Source organism: Coregonus lavaretus (genome assembly GCF_964263955.1).
Source record: "Coregonus lavaretus genome assembly, chromosome: 9".
Taxonomy (NCBI): Eukaryota; Metazoa; Chordata; class Actinopteri; order Salmoniformes; family Salmonidae; genus Coregonus; species Coregonus lavaretus.
This window is the reverse complement of record NC_139996.1, coordinates 26,989,838-27,008,899: the sequence shown is the minus strand read 5'-3', so window position 1 is coordinate 27,008,899 and position 19,062 is coordinate 26,989,838. Positions and strand designations below refer to the sequence as shown.

Here is a 19,062-nt window from a genome sequence, read left to right as displayed (position 1 = left end):
AGGTGTGTGTACGTTTGTGTGTGTGTGTGGTAACTCTAGCCTTGCTAAGCAGGATGAATGATGCTGTAGTGAATGTCAGTGAAATGCCAGAGCTCTGAGGGTCTATTCACTAGAATAGAGCAAGCTGGTCATACACACCCATAATGTCTCATCATTCTCCCAGTTTGTTGAATGGACTTCCTAGTTTAGGCAGGATGTACTGTTATGTATGGATTGGATTCTTTCTGGAAAATGGCCTTAACAGTTCTCCTCTCGTCTCTTCTTCTTTCCTCTCCCTCCTCCTCTCCCAGCCCCAACATCCCCTCCCACCAATCTAGAGGGGGAGCGGGTGGGCTCCAATGGGATCCTTCTATCTTGGACCATGCCCTCTGACTCCCGCATCGACGGTTATGTCATCAGGTAAGGAGACATATGATGTAGACCCAGATTAAGCCTTCTCCTGGAACACTATGAGGGGAATAACACTGTAAGGGGAATAGGGGGTTGATATTCCACCACTATTTACCTCTAAATAAAGTTTAAATAAAGTTGTTTGTATATCATCTGGTGTTTAAATAAAGTTGTTTGTTTATCATCTGGTGTTTAAATAAAGTTGTTTCTATTTAATTTAATAGGTACAAGGAGGTGTGTCCGTATCCAGACACCACCTTCAAAGAGGTGACCAAACACCTGGACATCCCTGAGACCCTTCTCAACCTCTTTTTACCAGGGTCTACCTATAACATCAAGGTAACAATCATACAGTAAACATACTGTAAGTAACGTCTCTCTGCTCTCGCACTCTTTCACACACACATCTAGAAGGTAATCATACACAGGAGAGGCTATACAGACATGCCTGGTGTCCAAAATGTACCAGTCAAAACAGTACCAGTCAAAACTTTGGACACACCTACTCATTCCAGGGTTTTTCTTTATTTTTACTATTTTCTACATTGTAGAATAATAGTGAAGACATCAAAACTATGAAATAACACACATGGAATCATGTAGTAACTGAAAAAGTGTTAAACAAATCAAAATATATTTTATATTTGAGATTCTTCAAAGTAGCCACCTTTTGCCTTGATGACAGCTTTGCACACTCTTGGCATTCTCTCAACCATGAGGTAGTCACCTGGAATGTATTTCAATTAACAGGTGTGCCTTCTTAAATGTTAATCGCCTGGAGCGATAATTGATAGGGAAAACTGACTTAATCCTCCCAAATAAAAATGGTTAATTGACAAAAACAAAACAAAACTCCCACTTCTTCCTTCCTTCAAATCTCCATATATCCCTTCTCAGGCTCTGGGGCCTAAGAGGGTGGTACGGCTTGTGACAATACTCCATGCAACTCCTCCACTGAGAAATCTTTCAGTCCCAGGTACTGCGCCGCCGCATCCACAATGATATCTATTTTCCTGGACCTTCTCTCCACTTTGGCAGTGCCATTAATCCCCATAGCTATGAAGGCCACAAAGTCCACCGTCTTAGCCTTTAAAATATATGGGTCCTGCTGATGAAAGGCAACCCCTGCAGCCTGCAGGGAAGGCCTATCCACCACCATGGACTCTTCAGGAGCATCATTCGAACCCTCAACCCTTTTAACAGCCGCTGCATATGAAATGCTCTGGACAGCCCTGACTTTGGCCAGCTCATTCTCTTTCACCCTGGTCGGGCATTCCAAAGACATGGCTTCATGGTTCCCACCACAATTGCAACAAGTCACATTTTCATCGCTTTTAAAACACATGACATGATCTTTTCCACAACTTGGACATCCCGGCTTCTCCCTTCTTCAAAAACTTGAAACATGTCCAAAAGCTTTACAGTGATCACACTGCATTGGTCTTGGGATAAATGCTCTGATTATGTAGTTTATACAGTGCATTCGGAAAGTATTCAGACCCCTTCCCTTTTTCCACATTTTGTTACGTTACAGCCTTATTTTAAAATGTATTAAATATAAAAGTGTCCTCATCAATCTACACATAATACCCCATAATGACAAAGCGTAAACTGGTCTTTAGAATTTGTTGCTAATTTACAAAAAATAAAAAACAGAAATACCTTATTTACGTAAGTATTCATGCATTTTGCTATGAGACTCGAAATTGAGCTCAGGTGCATCCTGTTTCCATTGATCATCCTTGAAATGTTTCTACAACTTGATTGGAGTCCACCTGTGGTTAATTCAATTGATTGAACATGATTTGGAAAGGTACACACCTGTCTATATAAGGTCCCACAGTTGACAGTGCATGTCAGAGCAAAAACCAAGCCATGAGGTCGAAGGAATTGTCCGTAGAGCTCCGAGACAGGATTGTGTCGAAGCACAGATCTGGGGAGGGGTACCAAAACATTTCGGCAGCATTGAAGGTCCCCAAGACCACAGTGGCCTCAATTATTCTTAAATGGAAGAAGTTTGGAACCACCAAGACTCTTCCTAGAGCTGGCCGCCCAGCCAAACTGAACAATCGGGGGAGAAGGGCCTTGGTCAGGGAGGTGACCAATTACCCGATGGTCACTCTGACAGAGCTCCAGAGTTACTCTGTGGAGATGGTTGTCCTTCTGGAAGGTTCTCCCATCTCTGCAGCATTCCACCAATCAGGTCTTTATGGTACAGTGGCCAGACGGAAGCCACTCCTCAGTAAAAGGCACATGACAGCCACTTGGCACCTAAAGGACTCAGACCATGAGAAACAAGATTCTGTAGCCTGATGAAACCAAGATTGAACTCTTTGACCTGAATGCCAAACGTCACGTCTGGAGGAAACCTGGCCCCATCCCTACAGTGAAGCATGGTGGTGGCAGCATCATGCTGTGGGGATGTTTTTCAGTGGCTGCAGGGACTTGGCGACTAGTCAGGATCGAGGGAAGGATGAATGGAGCAAAGTACAGAGAGATCCTTCATGAAAACCTGATTCAGAGTGCTCAGGACCTCAGACTGGGGCGAAGGTTCACCTTCCAACAGAACAACGACCCTAAGCACACAGCCAAGACAACGCAGGAGTGACTTCGGGACAAGTCTCTGAATGTCCATGAGTGGCCCAGCCAGAGCCTGGACTTGAACCCGATCAAACATCTCTGGAGAGACCTGAAAATAGCTGTGCAGCAATGCTCCCCATCCAACCTGACTGAGCTTGACAGGATCTGCAGAGAAGAATGGGAGAAACTCCCCAAATACAGGTGTGCCAAGTTTGTAGCATCATACCCAAGAAGACTCAAGGCTGTAATCGCTGCCAAAGGTGCTTCAACAAAGTATTGAGTAAAGGGTCTGAATACAGAAAAATAAAAAAATAAACAGTTTTTGCTTTGTCATTGGGTGTAGATTGATGAGGGGAGAAAAAAGCAATTTAATCAATTTTAGAATAAGGCTGTAACTTAACAAAATGTGTAAAAAGTCAAGGGGTCTGAATACCTTCAGAATAAAGTGTATACTCCAACTGCACTTGAGTAGGGAGAGACTCCATATCAAAAAAACTAAAGAAGAGATAGACTCTTCACTTTTTTATCATTCACCACCCGCTTCATCCAACGTGCATCAATCACTCCAGGAATATTTTTCATCTCTTCAACATCGAATTCCTACGAGCGGCAGATATAACCCCCTTGAGGGGTGCCCTTTTCCGAAGAGACACACACGACACGTCAAACTTCTCAAATCGGGTGGGACGCAACATACGTTCCTCCTGATCCTCAGAAGTACAACAAATCTAAACAAGCCCGCCTCGTGATCCTCACAGCCTTCACTTTACCCAGCTGGTCCTCATTAACAAACCGTCCTCCTACAAGATACGAAGGGACATTCTCATCACTGTACACTACTTTGCTCCATTTTCCATTCTTTTGGACAATATTCAAATTCTCCTTGATTCTACCGCCATTAGATTCACAATTCACATCAGTGTCCGCTTCTGCCATCTTCCCTCTTGTTCATTCCCCCCATTTTCTTTGTCTCCACTCGACACTTCTCCTTCTTCTCTTCTTCTTCTGTGGATTTTATATGGCGGTTGGCAACCAACTTTAAGGTGCATTACCGCCACCAAATGGACTGGAGTGTGGACCAGAGACAGGGAAGGTCTAAATCCTACCCAATATCCTCGTCTCCCTAAGGAAACAAAATACATAATGAAATACTACATCCCCTGAAGATTTCCCCAGCAGTTCACTTAATCTAGGCTCTTCAACCCAATTACTCCTCAAATCTAATAACAAATCGCTCCCTTTCCCTCCTATATTTCTGGCACTGAAATAGAACGTGTTCCACTGTCTCCATTTCCTCCTGACAATGATCACATCCACGGCCAGCCCACTTATTAGGCTGGATTAGGCGGCCACTTATGGCAGCAGATTGACAAGGGCGGCATTTTCTGAGCTAAACTGACCAAGACGCACCTCCAACAAAACATAAAACCTCACATATTTCTGCCCCAAAACAATTTCTCTCAACCAGTGACATATTGGCTTTTTAGGTGAGTACTGATGCCGCCCTGTGATAAACAGTGCCCACTTTGTCAAAGGCAGGGGCTCAAAATATTTTGCTTGTCCATTCCCAGCGCGCCTCTCCAGGGTGCTGTTGGTGAGATGCATTGCTGCGGCGCTCCACCAACGTTCCATCAACAAAACAAATTTGAACATAAATCATGTAGAAGATATAAGATATGGTAGAAAGAGTATGTGGCCTTTTCTGTAGCCTACAGGCTGGAGATGAAATGTATGACATTGTAATGAGACAGACACGTTTTACATCATGCAGGTTTCTCCGATCAAATAGCCTAACCTAAATGGCGCCCAATTAAATAACAAATGCGCTGTCATGTTAACAAACAACATATTCTAAAAACAGGACAGGACAAAGGACAAACAGCTCTTACCTTCTCAAGCAACCCTTGATCTATCACTGTCTGAGGGAGCAACCAAGGTGGGATAGCAGGAAGAACCACAGAGGGGGTAAACTTCCTCCCAAACAACCCCATCTCTCACACCATGCCATTGCCTATCCACCCAAAACTTATATTCAGATTTCCTTCATGTTCCCAGCACTCTGACTACCTTTTTTTGTAGGATGTGGTCCACTCGACGCTCATCAGTGCAACATACGTCATCAATTTATTCTTCATCAAGGTTTATTAGCAGACTACACTCATAAGGCGTATTGCCGCCACCTGCTGTACGAGGTAGTTAAAAAAAAAGAATCCCCCCCCCAGAAAAGCTGTTCTGGATGAACAAATACATACTAATTACCAAAAACAAAAAACACTTACAAAAATTCACTCTACTACCCTGAATTTCTAAATATATATATATATATATATATATATATATATACATATATATATATATAATATATATATATATATATATATATATATATATATATATATATATATATATATATATATTATTTAAAAAAATTCAATGTACTCCTTCAGTCGGATTTAAATGTCAATTCAGATCCCTACACATGCTCAGGAACCTGGGATTGGGGAACCTCTTCATTCAGTACTCCCTGTAACTAGCTACTGCGACCACTCCAGGAACTCTGGAACGTGATTCCCATCACAATTACAGCAACAAACTTCATCGGACTCTTCAACTACGACATATTTATTTATTCGACAAACACTTGCCACGTGTCCAAACTTTTTACAATTGTAACACTGCAGCGGCTTCTGTACATACGGTCTCACCGCATATCTCAAATTCCCAAGTTTTACATAAGTCGGGAGAACCACTTCATCAAACGACAGTAAAACCGATACGCTTTGCTCCTTCTTTCCGTCCACCATTTGAGTCAAGCTATGTGCGTCTACCACACCTGGCATGTTATCCATAAACCACACAGCCTCTATGTCCAACAAGACACCAGAGATGACACCTTTAACCGGTGCCCTAGTCTGAAAATCATAGTTTTCCACATCATATGTCGATATCTTGTAGAGCCACAGAGCTTTCTCCTTTTGCGTTTTTGACACACATGAAATCAACATACCGCTGCTGGTCACTCTGACCGATTCCACTTTTCCCAATTCATCCTTCACGTCATCAATTTGGGCACCAGGCGTGTCCATATAGCCTCTCCTATCAATCACACTTACATCATTCAATAGAAATGTAACATAAGCATATGGTAGAATGTGTGTTTTAACGATATCTGTCTTTGTCTTTGTGTGCATCCATGTATGCATGTGTGTGTGTTCCGGGCAGATGCCTCCGGCGGGGAAACTATTCTCTTGATCTGGTTAAATAATTAATTGTGATTCAATGATTTATAATGTAAAAAGATCTATGGATCAGCCATGCTGTTCTTTTTCCACAGACTATTCTGCCAATATGCTGTGTGTGATTATGGTTAATAGTTTTCAGAATGCATTCATCCTTAATGACCTTAATACAGCTTAGCATGAGGGGCAAGGGAGTGTGTGTGTGTATCACATTACCAGATGTTACTTATGTGTACTGTATGAGCACACCCAGCAGTGCTGAGCAAGCTATGTCCTGCTCTGTCCTGCTCCTCATCTTACGATTTTTCATCTTCTCTGTTCTGTCTTCTATTCATTTTCTCTGTTCTATTTTCATAGCTATGGAGCCATATCATTATCTTATTAGAGTCAGAACTTCACTTTAACCTCTCATCTGAAGGATGTCACTCTGTACAGGGTGGTTCCTTCCCTGTCACTGTGGAGCTGGGGTCTCCTTAAGAGCAGAGGAAATAGTGCCCCCATCTAGCATCATCATCATCAGCCAGCATCATCTGATCTCCCATCCAGGGAGGCCCAACCTTGCTTAGCTTCAAAGACAAGCTAGCAGTGGGCTACAGGGTGCTATGGATGTCCCTGTAGTCAGTGTGTATATCTGCCTGCCTGGTGTTGTGTGACTTTTGCATCAATAAATGTTCCTGATCACTGGTAGAGATTAACATGGTGGAGATCTGACGACTGAATCCTGAATTAGTAATGATGATTAATACTCTCTTGCTCTCTCTCTCTCTCTCTCTCTCTCTCTCTCTCTCTCTCTCTCTCTCTCTCTCTCTCTCTCTCTCTCTCTCTCTCTCTCTCTCTCTCTCTCTCTCTCTCTCTCTCTCTCTCTCTCTCTCTTGCTGTCTGTCCAGGTTGCAGCAGAAAACTCTGCTGGTATTGGACCCTATAGCAAGTCTCTGTACATCAAAACTGCTGAGGCTCGTAGGTATCCACTAATAACATACAAACACACACACACACACTTACACACACAGACAACTGTATCCCTTTGTCAGCCCCAGGCCTGGTGACTAACCTGACAGCGTTTGCTGAGAACCACACGTTTGTAGTGGTCACGTGGCTCCTGCCACTCCGCATCAACGGTCTGATCACCAAGTTTGCGGTCAAAGCCAAACACGCTCGTACTGGTCAGACCGTCCGCATACTAGAGCTGGATGCTGAGGACATCATGACCGGAGCGCTACCACACTGTAATGTATGTCTTTCTCTCTCTCTCTGTTCGTCTGCTTCTTTCTTTCTCTCTCTCTCTGTTCGTCTGCTTTTTTCTCTCTCTCTGTTCGTCTGCTTCTTTCTCTCTCTCTCTGTTTGTCTGCTTCTTTCTCTCTCTCTCTACAAAGATACTCTGACCAGATCATTAGCAGAAGACTATCTAGATGAGATTAGATTTTTCAACTGGTTTTTAAACGTTCAGAAAATATATTGTAGTACAAACAGAACAGTGCTACAGGCCCCCAGTTTTTTTCCCTCTCTTTCTCTCTCTCTCTCTCTCTCTCTCTCTCTCTCTCTCTCTCTCTCTCTCTCTCTCTCTCTCTCTCTCTCTCTCTCTGTACTTAAATGTGTGTGTGTGTGTGTGTGTGTGTGTGTGTAGGATGCAGCAGACATCCTGTCCCGTGGGACCCCCAGTCCGTCAGAGGTGACAGCTCTGACAGCGTCCTCTCCTCCCGTCACCCTGTCAGCCGTCCCGCCCGCCGCCACCTGGGCCGTACCAATATCCGTAGGGGTGGACCAGCTTCGCCCCTACACAGCATACGTCTTCGAAGTGTCTGCTTTCACCTCCGACGGAGAGGGACAGGTCGCCTCCACCATGGTCCGCATGCCTGAGTCAGGTACACAAACACACCCACACACTCCACCTCTCTCCATTTACATCCCACTGGACACAGACGCCAGTTCAACATCTAATTTTGATTTGCATTGTGAATTCAATGTGAAATCAACAAAAAATGTCACCATGTCATTGGATTTAGGTTAAACGTTAGGTACGTTGATGACTTTTTGCAAATCCAATGAGTTTTCCACGTTGATTCAATGTCATCACATAGATTTGGGGGGTTGAAATGATGTGGAAACAATGTTGATTCAACCAGTTTTTGCCCAGTGGGATATCTCTGTCTATATCTCCATATATCTTTCTAAAACCGTCTATCTCTATTTCTCCATCTCTCTGTATCTCTTCATCTCTCTCTATCTGTTCCAATATCTCCATATCTCTCTATCTGTTCCTATCTCTTAATCTCTCTCTATCTCTCCATCTCTCTCTATCTGTTCCTATCTCTCCATCTCTCTCTATCTGTTCCTATCTCTCCATCTCTCTCTATCTGTTCCTATATCTCTTCATCTCTCTCTATCTCTCCATCTCTCTCTCTCTCTCTCTCTCTATTCCTATCTCTCCATCTCTCTCTCTCCATCTCTCTCTCACTGTTCCTATCTCTCCATCTCTCTCTCTCACCATGTGGATATGTATGTGTGTACTGCAGCCCCAGAGGACCCTCCCCACAACCTGTTGGTATGGAACATGACATCTAAGTCAGTCTCTGTCTCCTGGGATCCTCCAACCGTCGTTACCGGACGCTTCAGCTACGTTATCTATCTCTACGGCCCCACAGGTAAACACACACATACACATACACATACATCACTACATTTAAAACACTGAAGGTCGCAGATCTGACCCTAACGCTGTGTGTGTGTGTGTGTGTGTGTGTGTGTGTGTGTGTGTGTGTGTGTGTGTGTGTGTGTGTGTGTGTGTGTGTGTGTGTGTGTGTGTGTGTGTGTGTGTGTGTGTGTGTGTGTGTGTGTGTGTGTGTGTGTGTGTGTGTGTGTGTGTGTGTCTCAGGGTTTATCTATGAGAACAGCACAGGGGACCTGAGGTTTGTGTACTCTGGTCTGACACCCTACACACGCTACAGAGTGGAGGTCCGGGCCAAGTCTGCTGGCCTGCTGGGGCCTGAGGCATTTACTGCTGTACTGACACCTGCTGAGGGTAAGAACACACACAAAAACATGTCTTGAGTGATGTGCTCTGCCAGTGTGGTGCCCTTCCTCTCCCTATTGGTCAGTGTGGTGAGTGTAGGAGTATTTTCCTACCTAAAATATCTAAACATTCGGCCTGGCTCTCTAACATTCCGTCTAATACTGTCTGGCTCTGTGTGTGTGTAGCCCCCAGTGCGGTGCAGGCTCTACAGGCAGTAGCAGTAGACTCTGTGTCTGTGCGTGTGAGTTGGAGAAGCCCTGCCCAGCCCAACGGTCTGATCACACAGTACAGACTCCTGGTTCTGTCTGACAACACACTGCTGCAGGACATCACCCTCACCGGAACACAGGTACCACTCTATCTGTCTGGATTAGTGGCTGTGTGTGTGTGTGTGTCTCTGATGTTTTTATCTTATCTTTAGGATCTAAATGACACTGATCTCCTTGGTGATGGAACGTTCGCGCCAGTTATCCCTGATGACTCTCTCCGGCGTAAGAGATCAGCTGACAGCCTGACCAACTCCCCGCCTGCATTCACGGTCACCCTCCCCGACCACACACTCAACACCGGCATGACCAGGACTGCAACCAGTCGCACACACAGCACTCCAACCAGCCCTAACACTAACCTTGACCACAACAGCAACACTGACCCCACAGTCACTGAGGGCTCCAGTCTGACCAGTATGGCCCCTGGGACTGGGACTGGGACTGACCAGACCTCTGACTTGCCAGACTCTACCCGTCTGATCTTTGGCCCTGTGACCTCAGGGACCTCTGCCCTCTCCCTAACCTCCTCACCCCCGGCAACACCCCTCCCCTGGCTCACTGCCCACTCACAGCCCAGCCAGCTCACCTCTGGCCAGCCACACCTCTCCACCCGCTCTGCACCTGCAGCCACTGGACACCTCCAGACACTCCAAACATACCTCTTCACCAGGGCTGCAGCCTCCAGCACCCCAGGAAGTACTGCACTCACCACCAACCTTTTAACCTTTTAACCGCAAGTTGACGTTTATTGTCATGAATCTTGCCCTGGAAGCAGAACTGAGCGATTTCCGCTAGATGGGCCAACTGCAAAGTCAAAATTGGCTATATTGTATAAATTCATGAAAACAAATGTGCTTTTTGGTCTAAATTTAAGGTTAGGTTTAGGCATTAGGGTTAGCAGTGTGGTTAGGGTTAGGTTTAAAATCGGATTTTATTTGGCATTTTATTAGGATCCCCATTAGCTGTTGCGATAGCAGCAGCTACTCTTCCTGGGGTCCACACAGAACATGAAACATGACATAATACAGAACATTAATAGACAAGAACAGCTCAAAGACAGAACTAGTGACCACTCTGGAGAGCTGCCTCCAGTACATGAGCCATGACAATCAATTCCAACCTGCCTTTTAAGCTCTAAACTCTTAACTCCTTTAACATTAAAGACTAGTTGATGATGAGGTGTGTTACCACTGCTCTACAGTCTGTCCTCTACACTGTGTGTGTGTGTGTGTGTGTGTGTGTGTGTGTGTGTGTGTGTGTGTGTGTGTGTGTGTGTGTGTGTGTGTGTGTGTGTGTGTTCCAGATGTGTATTTGAGGGAGAAGGTGATAGACATGCAGGCTGAGGAGCTGTTTTACCTAGTCTCTGGTCTCAGTCCCTTCACTGAATACACCTTCACTGTTACCGCGGCTACTGCTATTGGAGATGGACCTGCCACACACGTCACTGAGAAGACCCGCGAGCAGGGTACACACAGATATATACACAGTTTTGTAATAGTGTCATTGTTTGTTTATTGTTGTTGTTGTTTATTGTTGTGTGTTGTTGTTATCGTAGTTCCTAGCTCAGTGGTGGGCGTGTCCTATCAGAATGTTAGCTCCACCTCCATCCTGGTCAGCTGGACTCCGCCCCTTAACCCCAATGGACGAATCACACACTACACTCTCTACGGACTCAACCTGCACAGCAACCAGGCCCTACAGAGAATTACACACAACACCAGCATACTGCTTACAGGTAACACACACACACACAAACACAATGCTGTATGTACACATATACACATATGGTACAAGTCTCGTTCAAGCCTGTAAAGATGTATTGGTATTAAGCTGCTTGCTGTGTGTTTCAGGGCTGGAGAAGTATACAGGTTATAAGCTGCGAGTGGCTGCATCTACTGCTGTAGGAGAGGGCTCTCTGTCTGACCTAGACGATATTTTCACTGTCACACCCGAGGATGGTACGTACCACACACACACACACACACACACACACCTCTCGTTGTGTGGGTTTCATGATAGAAAGTCCAATCTTATCCCTCTCTCTCTCCCCCTCAGAACCTGACTCCCCTCCTGTAGGGTTAACAGTGGTAGACACTTCTCCCTCCACCACCACCCTCTCTTGGTCGCCCCCGGAGAGAGCTAATGGGGTGATCCAACAGTATGAGGTCGTGTACAAGAACCAATCATATGTGGCAGTGTTGAACAGCTCTGTCCCCAGAGTGACTCTAACAGGGCTAAGGCCATTTTCATACTATAACATCTCTGTCAGAGCATACACACGTATCGGACATGGAAACCACACCTCAGACACACTCACTATGCTGTCTGGGGAGGACGGTGAGTCTACACACACACATAAACTACTAGACACAAACACATACACACACACACACAAACTAGACACATGCACACACTAACGCCTCATGTTGAAGTGTGTGTGTGTCTCCTCTCTAGTCCCGGGTAGTCCTTCCTACGGCCTGTCCTACGTGTCTGTCAGTTCCAATGAGGTGAACGTGACCTGGGAGCATCCCCTGGTGCCCAACGGAGTTATCACACACTTCAGGTACATCTCTGCATGGCTTCTAGATTTTAACTGTCTAGTGATGACTGAATGCACTTTAAATGAAGTTTGATTTGATTTACAGCCTTGAGCTGCGAAACTCCTCCCACTTCCTCAACCTGACCACACCCAACAACCACGCCCAGATCACACACCTGAGGAAGTTTGCGCAATACACTCTGGTGGTGAAGGCACACACACGTATTGGCTCCGGAAACCACAGCAGTGACCCTCTCAACATCACCACTCTGGAGGATGGTGAGAGCCTCTCAAACATGCGCACACACACACACCCCAGAACCACAGTAAACCCCTAAACATCACCCCAATGCAGGGAGGGATCTGGGGTAAGAGGAGGGAGGTAGAGGGAGACCATGGTTAGGGTCATTGTGTTTCAGGTAGCCGCGTTGTGGACCATGGTGTTAACATGACCAGAGACTCTGGACCACAGAAGGTTCATCATTACCTCTTCTTCTCATCTCACTACTGAAAGTTCACTTCCTCTCTCGGTCACAGGTTCTCCTGACACTCTGACATCACAGGTCAGGGGTCAGAGGTCAGGGGTTACCACAGAGTTATTCAACCCAGAACCATCACTATTAACCAATCAGCTTCACTTCACAGGGCTGTACTTACAGATGATTAACCAATCAGCTTCACTTCACAGGGCTGTACTTACAGATGAGACAGAATGCAGACAGACCTTCCTTCTTCCAGTCCATTTCCCCAAGGGGGCGTGGTTTTCAGTGTGTCTGTGTTTGGTTCTAACCAATAGTAAGTTTGTTTCAGAACCAGACACTCCCCCTCAGTTTCTGCTAGCCAGGAAATTGTCAGACTATGAGGTAGAATTGTCATGGGAACCACCAAAAGAGGCCAACTCTGAGATCCTCTACTACATAGTCAGAGTCTGGTGAGTTTTATGTAATTATTGATCGATAGTTTGAATCCTACTGCTGATGTGATGTTGAAAAAGATGTTGAGGGATGAGGCATTCTGATTGAAGCAGAAGTTACAGCTCCAACATGGCCTCTCTCTTCTTCCTCCTTCCTTCTCTCTCCTCTAGGAATGAGTCGTTTGAGGTGTGGCAGAACGTGACAGATACAGCTGTGGTTATCAGTGTTGACTCAGAGAATCGCTACAACGCCTCTATCTCCAGCTGGACACGCCTGGGGGACGGGGGAGTCCTCATATACATCAACTTCAGTATTATTGACGCAGGTACACACACACACAGTTAGAAACAGTTAGTTCCTTAACTTTTGAAAATCTTGTAGTCCAAACTGAGCAATGCTCTAGGCCTCCAGTTCAGTTTTAGTGAACACAAAGTCTTGCAATTCTCTTCCACAGTGCCGTTTGACCCTCCCCAGAATGTGTCGTTAGTGAATCTGACCTCTTCCTCTGTGACCATGCTCTGGCAACCTCCCACTCAGCCAAATGGAATACTCCTGCACTACACTCTGTACTACTCAGACAATACCACTGTCACAGATAAGGTGAGTTATACAGCACTACATTGTATACTACACAGACAATAAAGCTGTTATAAAGCAGGTGAGTAACACACACGCGCACTGTACACTGATGTGTAAAAGTGTGTTATTTTCTACTTTAAGGGCATTGTCTCTCTCTTCCCTCTCCATTAGCATATCCCAGTGTCAGAGCTGGACCCTGTCTCTCCGGGGGAGGACCTGTCCTACCGTCTGTCTGGCCTGAGAGGAGGACAGAACTACAGCCTCTGGCTGACCTCCAGCACCCTGCAGGGGGATGGGGGGGTCCATACTGATCCCTTAAACCTACTCACCCCAGAGGACGGTCAGTCACGCACACACACACACACACACACACAGAGAGTCTGCACTGTTTTTTCCAACCTCTTTTTGAACTTAATAAAATCACGGAAAAACTCTGAGATTGAAGTGGAACTTTCAGCTGGCTAGTGAAAGGAGGTAACTCTGTCAGTCTGACAAACTGGCCCTTTTTGTCCCTCCGAGGCCTCCGCACCTCAGACAACCAGTTTGTATCTCCTTTTACTGAACCTGGTGGAAGTTTAGTCTTTACCATCTTGGATATCTGTTCATATCTTGTAGTCCAAACAGAGCAATGCTACAGCCCTCCATTTATTTAGTAAACACATCTTGGCTATCATTAATCCTTCAATGCTATCAACATAGACATCCTGTATAGTTTTGTCAGTAGTGTATACTTTTATTCCCTCAATGTTAGTAGTTGATAGTGTTGAGAAGTGATCAGTCATCTGTTAATGTTGTCAGTAGCTTCAGATTAATCACTGTTGAATGGCAGCATCTGGATTATAATAAGAAGTAGCAATGTCCATATCAAGTAGTTAATACAAATAAAAAGTCTGATATTATTTATCTGGATTATAAAATGTAGCTAGCTAGTCAGGTATTGTTCATATTTTACTATGATCTCTTTGTTTTTATGTGATTTTGGGAAAAATGGTGTTGACAGACTGCAGCCTTCATCTGACGTATAATAGTAACTGACTCCTGTTTCTGTCTGATGATATCTCTGATACTGACTATGTGTCTCTGCCTCTGTGCTCCAGCCACCGGACCTCCAGCCCACCCACCCTGCCTGTCCTGCCCTGCCAAGCCCAGCAGGGCTCACTGCCCTGGGCTCAGACACCCACACACCGCCCTCTCTCCTCCATCCATCCATCCACATTACCAGTCTCTCAATTTGCCTTCTCTGAGGTCTTCCCTCCCTCCTTACATTTTAGTCATTTTAGTCCTTCTCTCCTCCATCTCCACTTCTCTTGTTCTCTCCATCCCCGTTTCCCAATTTGCACATGCTCAGTTTGCTCTCTCCATATGGTCAGACTCAGTGACCGGAGCTTAGAGGATGGACATCAGAAGAGGGTGTAGCCAGGATGAGTATCTGCTGTTCTAAGTTTCTTTCTTCAAACTTTCTTGATTTGAAGTTTCTCAATACAAAGTTTCTCTGGTCAAATGTTTCTTGTTTTCTTTTCACACTGAGGTTCTCCCTGTTGCTCATGGGGTGATGATCCTCATGATGATGATGATGATGATGATGATGATGATGATGAAGTGCTGTTTTGTGTGTGTTGGTGTGTCTCTCTCCCTGGGGTGGCTCAAGTGTTTGATTTCTTAATAATGTTGTTGGTTTGGGTGGAGATGTATTGTGTATGTGTACACAGCATCCTATACTGTAGCTTGTAGTGTTCTAGTAATGACACCCTGTTCGCTATGTAGCACCATCTTGACCCATCATTTCCGACGCAGTCCTAGTATTCAGTGATATAAATTATGCATAGTAGTTCAGTCAGTCATACTAACTCCCTGTCTCCCCCCACAGTGCCAAGTGATCCGGTCCACAACCTCAGTGCTCAGATCTTCAGTTCTACGGCCATCATAGTAAGCTGGGACCCCCCTATGGAACCCAACGGACGCCCCTTCTACCTGCTCACCCTGCAGGAGGCTGGACACCCCCTTACCACTGAACCCCTGAACCCCCCAAACCATAACAGCAACCCCCGCGGACCCCCCGCTGTCAACAATACCATCACCAAGACAACCAATGACAACGTCTTCCTGTTTACCAAACTCAGGAAGTACTATCCCTACATCTTCACTGTTACCCCGGCAACCAGTGCCGGTCCCGCCCACAACCACACCAGCCTGCTGCACGTAAGGACCGATGATGATAGTGAGTCTTCTTACATACTCTCTCACACTCACTCACTCACACACTCACACACACACACACACATATACACACAAAATGTATATTTTAAACTCATACACACACATACTATTAACCCACTCTCTCCCTCCAGTCCCCAGTTCAGCTCCAATGCTGGTGTCCAGTAGGAACCTGTCGTCCTCCTCAGTGTCTGTGGTGTGGCAGCGCCCCCTGGAGACCAACGGAGAGTTAACCGAGTATTCCCTCACCCTGTTCGGCCCTGGAGGCTCCAACACCACACACACCCCCAACACCACCCTCACACTCACACAGCTGCTGCCCTACACTGCCTACAACCTCTCCATCACCGCAGCCACCCGCAAGGGCTCTGGACCACCGCTACTACTGATGCTGCACACAGACGAAGCAGGTAATCTTTAACCTCTCACCTTTAACCTCTATTAACCTCTAACCTAACATAACCCCTCCAACTGCTGCCATTGAACACAGACGAAGGCCAGTAATGTACTCTTACATTGTGTTCCACCAGGTCCGATGTCTCCTCCCCGTAACCTGTCTCTGTATAACCATACAGCCTTCTCTGTGTGGCTGACCTGGGAAGCCTCTCTGGAACCCAATGGTGTGGTCACACACTACGGCTTCAGGATCATTGAGAACAACACAAACACACTCACATACCAGGTACTGCACACACACACAGGAATGCGCACACACACACACACACACACACACACACACACACACACACACACACACACACACACACACACACACTCACAAAGAAACGTTAAATATGTGTAACTGGAGTCCTGTGACTTTGCTATGTTCTGTCTATAAGATTTCCTGATTTCTCTCTCTCTCTCTTCCCCCCTCCTCTCTCTCAGAACTCTACAGGTCCGTGGACAGAAGGACAGCTGAGTGGGTTCCGGCCTCACCGCTCCTATGAGATCAGTGTGTTTAGCTACACCAGAGTGGGTCATGGAGACCAGTACAGCACTCCTGTGTCTTTCACAACCAACGAGTCAGGTCCGTGTGTGGGTGTATGTGGGTGTGTGCCTGGGTATGTGGGGTTGTGTAACTAGAAATCAAGTGCCATATGCATGTGAAAGTGGCTAATAACCCTTGCGTTAACCTTGTGTCTCCTGGCTCCAGTGTCTGAGGCGGTGGGTAACCTGTCCTGCTCTGGTCTGAGCTGGGACTCTGTGTTTCTACACTGGGAGCCTCCAGCCAACCCCAATGGACTCATCCTGTACTACCAGGTCCAGGTGGACACACACTCAGACTCACAGGCATACATACACCAGGCTGACACAAACCAGTACACGGTCAGCGGGCTGGCGCCGGACGCAGAATTCACACTCACCGTGACGGCTGTCAACTCTGCCGGCCCAGGAGACCAGATCAATTGTACTGCCTACACACACCCCGAGTCAGGTACACACACACACACACACACACACACACACACACACACACACACACACACACACACACACACACACACACACACACACACACTTCACCAGGAGACCAAATGAACTGTACCACCTCAACCCACCTTTATATCCCCCTGCAGTTCCTGGTGTCCCTCGCTTCCTGAGTGTGTCAGAGGCCACACCCACCAGCGTGACGCTCCAATGGGCTCCTCCCCTCTCTGCTCCGGGCATGCTCACTGAGTACCGCATCACCGTGCAGCTGCTGTCACCCGACTGCCAGTCTGACACACCCCTAGCTGAGGCCACACACCTGCCAGAGCCTACCCCTGCCCTGGCTCCAGGCTGCGTGGATCAGGATGTATGTTTACCTGGATATCTGAACGTAAATGTTGTCGGCTGCTGTGTCGTACATACAGTATGTCTACATGAATATGCTGTATGACACAGAATGAATTTCCTAACATTGAACTCAACATCATCTTCATGTTCATGATCTTCCTGGTCAGGTGTTGGTGTCAGTGAATGGTTCTGATGGTGGTGAGGGCAACAGGAGCATCACTCTCCAGTCTCTGGTCAAGTACCGCCTCTACCGCTTCAGAATCACAGCCCTTACTAATGCTGGGCCAGGAGAACACACACCCTGGAGATACACACACACACTGGCTGGGAGTAAGTACACACAAGCATGCACACACACATACAAAAGTACACACATACACACATACATACAACAGAAGTACCCACACACCCAGGCAGTATGTGCATATTCATACCTGTCTCATCCCTCAGACCCTGATGCCCCACCCAGTGACCTGTCGGTGACCATGTCCTCCAACAGCCTCCGTATCCAATGGCAAGTCCCAGATGTGATCACCGGCCCCACTTCCTACCTCATAGACGTCATCTCTGTGAGTACACACACACACACACACACACACACAAATAATAAAATTAAAATGTTTCTTACGACTGTATGTTGTGTCGTTGTTCAGCTGGATAGCAAGGGGTTAAACCAGTCTGTAGTACGAGGTCCAGAGGAGCTGAGGACCGTAGTTGTGACAAACCTGACTGCGTTCAGTCGCTACTCTGTGACCGTGACCGCCTTCACTGGACCACTGGAGAACGCACGGCGGGACGGACAGGCTACTGAGCCCACTGTCATCAGAACAATGGAGGAGGGTGAGGAATACACACATACAGTAATACAGTAGCTACTTTATTCAACTAGAAAGTAGTTCATCTCTCTCTCTCTCCTTCTCCTCCGTCCATCCCGCTCCCCTCCTCCCTCCAGAGCCCAGGGATCCTCCTAAGAACGTGACCCTGCATGTGATTCCAGAGGAAGTGACCCGTGTGTTTATGACCTTTGCCCCCCCGGAGGAACCCAATGGGAACATAAGTTCCTACACGGTGCTTGTCTACCGCCAGGGCCAGCTAGAGATGACCATTAACCACCTCGCTGTGGTCAAAAATAAGAACCGCACTCTGACCGCAGTCATCGAGGGGCTGAAGGGAGGCTACAACTATAGTATACGGGTGAGGATCACACACACACAGGACTCAACTACACACACACACAGGTCACAACTACACACATAGGTCACAACTACACACGCAGGTCACAACTACACACACAGGTCACAACTACACACACACAGGTCACAACTACACACACAGGTCACAACTTCACACACAGGTCACAACTACACACACACACAGATCACAACTATAATATATGGGCGAGGAACACACACACTGTCACAAAACACTTCAGCTTTCTGAGAAAATCTCCTCTCTCTCTCTCTCTCTCTCAGATTGCAGCAGTAAACGGCGCAGGTTTAAGCCCCCCCAGCTCAGAGGTTCGGATCACTACTGGAATCATAGGTACAGTGCT

At 46.5% G+C, this 19,062-nt stretch overlaps 2 protein-coding genes across 2 annotated transcripts in view; both read left to right on the top strand.

Annotated features, from left to right (window-relative positions):
* Positions 1–19,062, top strand: part of LOC311134692 (phosphatidylinositol phosphatase PTPRQ-like) — a 46,327-nt gene that overhangs the window by 18,390 nt on the left and 8,875 nt on the right. The window contains exons 13-38 of the mRNA XM_084168449.1: positions 291–399; positions 615–729; positions 7,097–7,166; positions 7,241–7,440; positions 7,834–8,071; positions 8,723–8,851; positions 9,082–9,228; positions 9,405–9,568; positions 9,641–10,184; positions 10,792–10,953; positions 11,044–11,223; positions 11,339–11,446; positions 11,544–11,825; positions 11,943–12,051; positions 12,134–12,306; positions 15,388–15,738; positions 15,869–16,144; positions 16,265–16,416; positions 16,620–16,761; positions 16,888–17,169; positions 17,312–17,529; positions 17,678–17,840; positions 17,961–18,079; positions 18,164–18,350; positions 18,463–18,704; positions 18,983–19,052. Coding sequence (XP_084024575.1) covers positions 291–399; positions 615–729; positions 7,097–7,166; positions 7,241–7,440; positions 7,834–8,071; positions 8,723–8,851; positions 9,082–9,228; positions 9,405–9,568; positions 9,641–10,184; positions 10,792–10,953; positions 11,044–11,223; positions 11,339–11,446; positions 11,544–11,825; positions 11,943–12,051; positions 12,134–12,306; positions 15,388–15,738; positions 15,869–16,144; positions 16,265–16,416; positions 16,620–16,761; positions 16,888–17,169; positions 17,312–17,529; positions 17,678–17,840; positions 17,961–18,079; positions 18,164–18,350; positions 18,463–18,704; positions 18,983–19,052 — 4,932 coding nt within the window. The remainder of the gene's footprint in view (positions 1–290; positions 400–614; positions 730–7,096; positions 7,167–7,240; positions 7,441–7,833; positions 8,072–8,722; positions 8,852–9,081; positions 9,229–9,404; positions 9,569–9,640; positions 10,185–10,791; positions 10,954–11,043; positions 11,224–11,338; positions 11,447–11,543; positions 11,826–11,942; positions 12,052–12,133; positions 12,307–15,387; positions 15,739–15,868; positions 16,145–16,264; positions 16,417–16,619; positions 16,762–16,887; positions 17,170–17,311; positions 17,530–17,677; positions 17,841–17,960; positions 18,080–18,163; positions 18,351–18,462; positions 18,705–18,982; positions 19,053–19,062) is intronic.
* LOC311134791 (phosphatidylinositol phosphatase PTPRQ-like) lies at positions 12,687–14,899 on the top strand (the record flags this gene model as incomplete). The annotated part of the gene is made up of 6 exons (XM_084168575.1): positions 12,687–12,958; positions 13,112–13,266; positions 13,396–13,541; positions 13,692–13,860; positions 14,618–14,673; positions 14,891–14,899. The coding sequence occupies 6 exons, from the start codon at positions 12,687–12,689 to the stop codon at positions 14,897–14,899; spliced, it is 807 nt and encodes a 268-aa protein (XP_084024701.1).